At 45.7% G+C, this 9513-nt stretch overlaps 2 protein-coding genes across 2 annotated transcripts in view; both read left to right on the top strand.

Annotated features, from left to right (window-relative positions):
• cntnap2b (contactin associated protein 2b) overlaps nucleotides 1-3949 on the top strand; it is a 37752-nt gene extending 33803 nt beyond the window's left edge. Inside the window, exon 23 of the mRNA XM_008288465.1 lies at nucleotides 1022-3949. Within this exon, the coding sequence (XP_008286687.1) occupies nucleotides 1022-1242 (221 nt within the window). The 3' untranslated portion in view covers nucleotides 1243-3949. The remainder of the gene's footprint in view (nucleotides 1-1021) is intronic.
• Nucleotides 3950-5779: 1830 nt separating this feature from the next.
• exoc3 (exocyst complex component 3) overlaps nucleotides 5780-9513 on the top strand; it is a 20241-nt gene continuing 16507 nt past the window's right edge. Inside the window, exon 1 of the mRNA XM_008288456.1 lies at nucleotides 5780-5809. The gene's annotated coding sequence lies outside the window, so the exon portion shown is untranslated. The remainder of the gene's footprint in view (nucleotides 5810-9513) is intronic.

Raw genomic sequence — 9513 nt, 5'->3', positions numbered from 1 at the left:
CGCATGTGGATCAAATCATTCGTCTTCGTCTTGGACAGATCTACCTCTACAACATTTTATTTCACTTATTTCAAGCTTTTTTTTTGCTCACAGCTGTCTGAGCAAACTACAGCCACATCGCAGCCCCTACCACCATGTGAGGCGTTCATGGAACATCGGGAAAATGTAGCATCAACCCATGCACATGTTCAGCAGCTGTGTGTCCAGTTAATGAGTGACATCAGAAGAGGATCGGTGACAAAATAAATATATTTTCAGGTTAAAACATTTTATAAATATCTGGTCTTGTATCACTGCAGGTCACTGCAGCATAACTAAGTTATGCAGAAACAGCTGTTCATCAACTGCAGGGTGCATTAACAGCTGTGGCTGTGCTGATCCAGTATAAGGGGGTGGGCGACCAGATCATTAGCTGGTGGGACCAATGAAGAAAGTTGTCAGCACCATGCTACAGTTAGTCTGGAGCCCTGCTACGTGTGTTTTACGTTTAGATAAAGGCATGCACAATAGCGTTACATAGAATGAATAACAATCAAAGGCACAGACAATGATTTACCAATATGTTAAGGAGTCGGCACATTTATTCAGTCCAACAGTTCCAGCCGGCCCTGTGAGGGGATGGACATGAGTTTGAACGACACACACACATGTGACTGAGGATGAGGCGGTGAAAAGCAGTGTTGTCGTCCCCGGTTGTGTTCTAGGGCTGTCAGCAGGGTTGTTGGGTTTCTGATGTATCCTGATGGAGAGCCGACTAACAGAAAGCCTGGGCTGCATGTTAAAGGTGTCTGAAGACGTGGATGCTTCCCAGCAAGGGAGGATCTAACAACATCTGTGTGTATTGTTTATGGGGAAGGTGTTTTTTGGGTTTTTTTTGGACCTCTGCTGCTGCAGTTCTGACCAACATTTGATTCCAGCATCAGACAGAATATTTCAGTCCACAACACGCGTTCTGTCACAGCGCTTAGCGTCGTACGGACAGACCTCAGAGACGCTTCAGCTGTTCAGTCTGCTCAGTGAGTGCTGATGTGTGTGTTTCCAGGTATCATCTCCATGGTGATCTTCACCGTCCTTTGCATCATGGTGTTTGTGATCCGTCACATGTTTCGTCATAAAGGCTCCTACCACACCAACGAGGCCAAGGGAGCAGAGTCAGCCGACTGCGCCGACGCAGCGATCATCGTGAACGACCCGGCCTTCACCGAGACCATCGACGAGAGCAAGAAGGAGTGGTTCATCTGAGCAGCGTGTACATGTGGCGTTAGGATGTGTGTAGTTTTCTCATCATAGGAAGTAGTAACGAAGTAATGAGACCACCTGTGGAATGTCGAGATGTGCCGAGCGCTATGTTTTACAGACCTTATGGACAACGGACACCATGACATTACAGCATGGTATTAAAGCACAGGGGCAGCGCTCACGGAGAGTTGGAGCAATTTATGTTAACTTTATTTACAACGGACAGTGTGACACGACGACAGCCTTCAGAGGATGTGCGATACGGTTACAGGCCTTCAGTAACTGTGTTCATTCGCTTTGATTTGAGTTCTTTTTCCGATATCATTCTGAAATGGATTACAATTCAACTTAGTTTATTTATGCATATGTACGTAATATATTTTTCATACAGTTTTACTTGGTGTAGTTTTTATTTTCATACCTTGATATACCTTTATGTTTCTGTGTGATGTGCTGCTGCTATCTCACCGTAGAACACGACGTCTGGTGGGATGAATGATCCTCCGTTTGTGTAGCAAGGCTCATGCATTCCAGGATATGTTTTGTTAACTGGCATAGCTCATCATTGCCTTATTTTATATTTCAGTAAAGTTTAATTTTACCATTAAGACTGAACACATTGGTGTGTGTGTGTGTGTGGGTGTGCGTGTGTGTGTGTGTGTGGCTTGCTTATCTGTAAAGGAGATGCCGTCATGACTTTGTTTGCATCGTTGGGACTAAGACATAGGAACTCAGTGAAACGCCGCCTTGTCTCTGAGCTTAACTGTTGTGTTGTTTTGCTGACTCATGACTTCTGGGATGCGCTCGACGTTTTAAAGCTTGAACTAGATCCTGTCAGTCACAAGAGCTTGTCTCAGGTTGTCTTTTGTGATCAACACCAGAACACTGATCTAAAAGTGATGGGAAATGAAATGAGGTTTCTGGACCAGATTGCTGTTTGAGAAACATCAGAACACTTTGGAAGTCTTCTCATGTGCCATCTGATTCAAAGTCAAACAGGACAACGTTTGTCCTGGTGCATCCAGGAGAAAGGCGCGTGGGGGATGAGGCTAGTGTGATTTAGCTAAAGGACTTGAGGCAGGGGGGACTGCTAACGTAGCTCCATCACAAATGAACCAGCGGCTAACAGACAGTCTTAGTTCGCTGAGCGCCACAGTAAAGTCAGAACAGACCCAGTATGTTCCACATGAGCCTCATCATTAACTGCAAATCCAACCATTCTGTTGTTTTTCCCAGAATGTCTATGCAAAATAAAATGTTTGACACAGCACAGAGATGTTGGAACCAGGGCAGTAGGTGGGTCCAGGGTCAGACCAGTCCTTGATCAAAGTAGTTTTGGGATCAATTCAAGGCTGATTCCAGAGGAGCTGGGCATACGAGGCAGAACAGCCTTCCTCCTGGTGTCAGCTGTTGTCCATCACTCTCTTCACTCATGACTTCAGAAAAGTTAAAAGTGTAACAGAAACAGAAAACAAACAAAACTTGGTGCTTTAGTTTGACAATGTTAAAAGCTACAAGTTTGGAGTTTTGGTTGTTCTGCAGTAAAAAACCTTCATAGAAAATAATCAGTCCTAAACCTTCAACCAGTCTTTCCTGTCTGCAAGGGAAGCAGCCAACCAACTGGTCAGGGGAGAAAAAGAAAAGCAACCAGTGGTCATCTGGACCAAGGACCAGGTGGCACCAGAGGCCACGTCTGAGACTAGTCCAAGTCAGAACGTCCATAAGACGGTTATGTTAGCAAAATTACAGTAAAACTACAAGGCCAAGTTTTATTTAACTTGGTGGAAGGTGGAGCCCGAGGTCAGGAAGAGCCCATTAAATTCTGAGGGAGACCCACATTACTATTTTAAATTTCGAGATTGACTTAGCAAAGGACTCGGCTTTCCTGATCCACTTGTCGTTTAACTTGTGATGGAACGAGGTTCCAGTGTCCCTCTGCTCCTGGTCTTTAGACTTAACACATTACCGTCTCTCTAGACAACGAAACGTGATGAAAGCCATATTTATCCTCTCAACCGTGCAGAATGCAGCAGAACAGGTGACTCACCCAGACAGTTGTAGCTTTCTGCTAGAGGGTGACGAGTTCCTGTATTGGCAGGATGTAGTGTCCCTACTCACTGGAGAAAAACCCTTATTTCATATGGTATTTTAGATAGGCTTCTAAGTGTTGCTGATACTGTTTTCTCCTTAGTTTCCTTTCCTCTCTCTGGCAGAGTGCCATGTTAGAACAGGTGTGGTCACGGCGATGCAGCTACTTCCTGATGGGGCACCGACACCAACGCTTGTCTGATTCACTCACTGATGTTCAGACGGACTGAAAAACCTCCGAGTTCAGGACTCCTCTCGTATCTTTCCTTTAAAAGTCTTATTTATGAAGGAAGGTGGTGTTTCTAAAGAAGGACCGCTTGTTAGCGACGTGCTACGCTGGCTTACAACCTGACATTTGATTGTATTGCATCTGTATTGTTTGGCTGCACTGTGGTGTAATGGCATGCTGTTTGACACTGAATGGCCACACGTCTGTGTCTGATCAGCCACAGTAGCATCACATCACTTTTCTTTAAGTTAGTGTAGACGATATGTAAAACTTTGCCAAACTGTTGTTTTAATAGCTGGTTGCACATTCTCTGTGCTTTTTCTTTTTCTCATTGTCTTGAAAAAATGGATGCTTCCTCTTGGAAAGACCAGTAAAATATGAGTACAAATCTGAGACTGGCTCTTTTTTCTTTTTTTTTCCTGAACCCATGTGGATCAAGGTCTGGGTGAGGCACTAACAGAGGAGGGTCATGGGGGTGTGGATAAGAAACACACAGTATACTTTAGCAAAGCTACGTAAAGCAATGTTTCAATATTTTGACCAGAAGTTAAATGTGCAGTAATAACTAGCGAGCTCTCAGGGGACAGACACAGCTGCCGATGAATGCATGTTGACCTGATCCTGTTCTACTGTACTGTAGGGTTAGGCTTAGGCTTAGGTTTAACCCTAACCCTAACCCTACAGTAGAAGGGTTAGGTTTAACCCTAACCCTAACCGTCCAGTAGAAGGATTAGGGTTTAACCCTAACTCGCCTTGATTTTGCCTTACAGTGATCCATAATGTAACCAGAGCTCAGTCTGTCATGTAACACAGATACTTTGCATGGAGGGGAAGCGATTTGCTGTAATTTACGCCAAGCACCTAAGATGTATGACCTTTAGTCTGACCTTGACCTGTGGTCCAAGGTCAAACGTCACATCACCAACATGGGTTCCTGTCTGATTGTGACAAGAAACGATGTGTTTATCTGACACCTTTTCCAGGTTAAAATGGATTTAAAGTTTGTGATGATTTGAGACCGTCAGTGTGATCTTGACCTTTGTCTCAAGGTCACCAGTTTATAGGCCTTGAATGTCTTCCTGAGTCACTACACTAAACGTATGTCTTTTTGTGCATTTTCACTCATCCCAAAATTAAACCACTCTGAGAAGGGGCCACAGCGAGGCGTTGTTTGAGGTTTCAGGTTCAGACTCCTGTAGACCAGGGGCCAGCAACCTGAAACACTCAGCGAACCATTTGTACCCATTTCCCACAGTGACCTCAAACAGGTGGCTGTAATTAGATATGCTGGAATGCTATTTCTCAGAAAACTGACATTGAGGCAGCATATTGTTACAAAAAAAGGAAGATTAACAGATGTCAGGACGAGACTGGAGAGCACTTAGTCAGCCCTATGAGGGCCACACTAGACTAGGGCTGTGTAGCCGACTCATCAGAAGCAGAGACGTGGAGCAGGTGCAAGGCTGGAGTTTGTAAAACAGCTCCAGTTGCTGCTCTGTAAATATAAGTCAGGAGAAAAAAGTTCATGTTAGCATACTGAGTAAACCTAAAAAGGCATAGTAGCTCCCACCCAACTAAGACCATCTTGCAGAACAGGACAATAAATAAAAGAACAATGCAAGAAAACTGGAACATGAACAACACAGGAAGACATCTGTGTCATATTCACAAACATATGATGGAGAAGAAGGAGCCGTCGCCCACATCAGGATAGGACTACCACAGACACTTCATAAAATCAGGAAACACCAACTGCTAGACGTGCACACGGTGGTCATCCTACGTGCACGCTGGGGTCATCCTACGTGCACGCTGTGGTCATCCTACGTGCACGCTGGGGTCATCCTACGTGCACGCTGTGGTCATCCTACGTGCACGCTGGGGTCATCCTACGTGCACGCTGTGGTCATCCTACGTGCACGCTGGGGTCATCCTACCTTCAGCCTGTGCTGCTGGAATGCAGGTGCTGTGAACTGGGAAGGAGGGAACTGACCTCAGCAGTAAAGAAGCTCATTTAGGTGCACTGTGTATGTGTTTGCTGGGAGGGTCGTCACAACAGTCACCTAATGAAGCACCAGCAGGACTTACTGACAGAATTTTAAGTGTTTTTGTTGTTGTGTGTTTTTCTGCTTTTCGCCTCTGCGCCACCCTCCGGTGCAGCAAGGGGCGCTGACGCACCTCTGAGCTGGTATCCCACCGCCCACCAGAGGACGAAGAAGAAGAGGACGGAGGAGGAAGTGGGACCACAACAGCGTAAGTCCATTTGAAATCTGAGTATTAATATTATCTTTGTTGTGTTTGTGCGCCCTCGTTGGTTTCTTCGGTCCCTGTAAACAGCTCCCGGGTCTGGACAGCGAGCTGGAGCGGAAGTACCGTCCGGCACCGAGAGCCCGGAGCGTCCCCTGTTAGCTAAACATGCTATAAAACTGGGTTCGGCTCAAAGGCTGATGTTGCTTTATATCGGGTTTTGTTTGACACCTTGAATGTGACAGTGGTCAGTGTGTCCGCTGAATGAAGTCAGGTTGCAGGTAGCAGGTAGCAGTCTTCAGGTGCTGCTGGAGCCGTTTATCGGTGTCGCTCCACCGAACAGGTCCAGGTCCACTGTGAAGTCATCAGAGTCCTGCGAGTCTGTGGTCACAGGACTCAGACGTCCGCGTCATTATCAACACGACCCAGTTTACTGACGGGTTCCACCTGAGAGGCACTGTCCGCCTGTTGTGGTTCGGTGAGGCTGCGGTTCTGCTGCTCTGGATCCGTGTTGGTGCTCCACAGCAGCTTGTTTCAGATCAACTGGCGATCCGATCAGCTGGCGATATTCAGTCAGCGAGGCAGCTGTTCCAGCGGCAATGTAGATTGTAGGTGACTGTGAAGACGCCTGTTCAAAAAACACAAACGTCTATAAACTCTTGCAAAATGTTCTTGCTGTCAGCTTTAACACTGGGTCCACTTATCGCTCTGTTGTGAGTCAAGGCCGTTCAGCCTACAAGCAAAACACACGGTTTGAAGAGAGCTTCACCCGGTGGAGTGGAAACATCGCTGAGCTGTGGTGGAGTCACAGTCTGACCAGATTAACTTGTGATAGTATGTGGTGTCAGTCCGACGGTGAGACAGAAACACGTTCTAGTTTAACTGGCGACCCAAGTTAACTGACGGTGTTTGCTGTATTTACCCTCCAGATGATCCGTTTGCAAATTTATCCCAACCAGACCTGTGTGTGCGTGTGACGATAAAGATACTACACGAAGAAGACCTCGTCGACAAACGTGAACATCACTAGTTAATGAAGCCTATATCCATGTCAGTATCATCTACAGACAGCAAAACCAAACATGCTGACCAAAATAAAAAAACACGTATTTTTGAAGTCCGGTGGGAGGATTCGAAACCACGTCGTCCAGATGGAAAAAAAAAAAAGCAAGTTCGGCGATTTACTAATTGTGCCACCAATCAGCTCGATTGGAAATCATTCTCATTCCTATAGATCATTTCTATTCTGTCAGGTGTTTAACACCTGATAATTACTCAGGAAACACGCCCAGATCAACTGGTGATAGTCTCAACTTAACACAGACACACACTGCCTGCTTAATAACGACAAACAAAACATATTATAGTCTGACCAGCAAAACACACGACATAGAAGCAAGTTGTGTTGTGTTGTGTGTTTTTCTGTACATTCAGTGTCAGAAATCCAGAGCAGAACTTCACGCTTAACTCGGGTCTGTTCACTGAAACACACACATCAGTCTCCCACCACAACACCACGCAGCACAGCATTAGTCTGGTTTGATAGAATCTTCAGAACAAACAGAACTCCTCACTGAGGAAACACTACAGACACGTCCAGTCCTCCACGTCCTAGACTGTAATGTCACACAATCTGAACCGCTGACTGTATTTTTTTTTCTCTGTCACTTCTTAGAAAACACAACGAATAACCCTTCACACTTAACAAACTGGATTCTCATTCCTACTCAACCAAACACTGCATATCATCAGCACACAGTCTGGACATGTGGAGGTCACATCGTGGCTGAACAGTGAACTGTATGTTTGAGAGTATTTTTATTTAATGACATGCTGCTGGTCCTCTTTGGTCTACACAGACACTGAAGTGATCCTGCTGTCGTATTTCTGACAGGAATATTTAACGTTCAAGTTTACCGGTAGTTTAACAGCACCAATAGGCGCCTGTAGCTCGTCATGTAAAGCCTATAAAACACTAATATTCTGGCTTTTTGATGGAAATTTCAGTCCATTGTCTGCGTGTGTTCGCGATTAACATCGTTTGAAATTACAGGTCAGGACGTGGAGGACTGGACGTGTTTGTAGTGTTTTCTCAGTGAGTTGTTGTGACAACGTGGCCTCTGTTTGTTCTGATGATTCTATCAAACCAGACTAATGTTGTGCTGTGTGTGTTTCGGTGAACAAACCTGAGTTAAGCGTGAAGTTCTGCTCCGTATCTCTGGATGTTAAGTTGTGACTGTCGCCAGTTGATCTGGGCGTGTTTCCTGAGTAATCACCAGGTGTTAAACATCTGGCTAAATGGAAACGATCTCTATGGAGGAAATGGGTCAGAAATGAAGGCAGTGTAATCGAGCTGATTGGTGGCACAGTGCGTAAAGCACCGACACCGTGTTTTTGCATCTGAACGACGTGGTTTCGAATCCTCCCACCGGACTTAAAAAATACATGTTTGTTTATTTTGGTCAGTATGTTTGGTTTTGCTGTTTGTAGATAATATTGGCATGGATGTAGTGTTAATGTTTACTTTTGTCGCGAGGTCTTCTTTATAGCTTTATATCCTTATCTTCACACACAGACAGGTCTGATTGTGACGACTTTGCAAACGGATCATCTGGAGGGTAAATACATCCTCAGTTAACCTGGAACACTTTTCTATCCTGTGAAACATTTCATTTTTGTGAATTTAAATAAGCCAGTGTCACGCAATGTGATCTAAATCTGCCTACATCATGTCAATGTATTGATGTTATACTAAACACTTGGCGGTCTGTTACCACACGGTTTAGTAGCCTTCATGTAAGAATAACACTGCGTTGGTCTCCTGTCTCTGTTGCTTTCCTACTAACATGTTTTAATCGTGCTGCAAGGTGGCGCAGTTGGTAGCACTGTTGCCTCGCAGCAAGAAGGTTGCCGGTTCACGTCCCGGTGGGGCCACCGGAATCTTTCTGCGTGGAGTTTGCATGTTCTTCCCGTGCAGCGTGGGTTCTCTTCCTCCCACGCAGTCCAGAAACATGTTGAGGCTAATTGGTGATTCTAAATTGTCCATGGGTGTGAATGTGAGTGTGCTTGGTTGTCTTTCTCTAGGCGACCTGTCCAGGGTGTCCCCTGCCTTCGCCCTAAGTCGTCTGGGCTCCAGCCCCCCCGCGACCCTAGTGAGGATTAAGCGGTGTATAGATAATGGATGGATGGATGTTTTAATCGTGATCAATGAGCGATCACAGCTCCAGCGGGTCCGACTGCGCTCACGTGGTTTCTTTCATCGAGCCCGACAGCGGCCTGACTTTTAGAATTAGAAGGCTCTTGTTTCCAGATATATTTGTCAAGACCGAAAAGAAAAATACAGCAGATATCTCATTTTAAGTGACTAACTTGTCAGATTGTTTATTTCCTGGTTAGTGGGTAAGGGGTCCTGAAAAGCCACGCCTACGAAACATCTGTCGCTAGGATCGCCAGTTGATCGGATCGCCAATTGATCTGAAACAAGCTGGCTGTGAAGGAGCGTGTCCCATACACACCTGCTTGTTACTGTGTGATCGTCTCCATACAGCTCATGACCAACTGGTCCAGAGTTCAGCATCAGAACCCGAATCATCACTCCAGCAGCTCCACCGGCTCCGGTTCAGGTCCAATTCAGAATCCTCCTGTTATCATTTAAGACCATTCACAACCTCTCTCACCTCCTCCACACACCTGTCCGTCCCCTCTGACCC

This window comes from Stegastes partitus, unplaced genomic scaffold (genome assembly GCF_000690725.1).
Source record: "Stegastes partitus isolate 25-593 unplaced genomic scaffold, Stegastes_partitus-1.0.2 Scaffold559, whole genome shotgun sequence".
NCBI lineage: Eukaryota > Metazoa > Chordata > Actinopteri > Pomacentridae > Stegastes > Stegastes partitus.
Note: the sequence above shows the minus strand (reverse complement) of the source record. Positions and strands in the feature narration are given on the sequence as shown.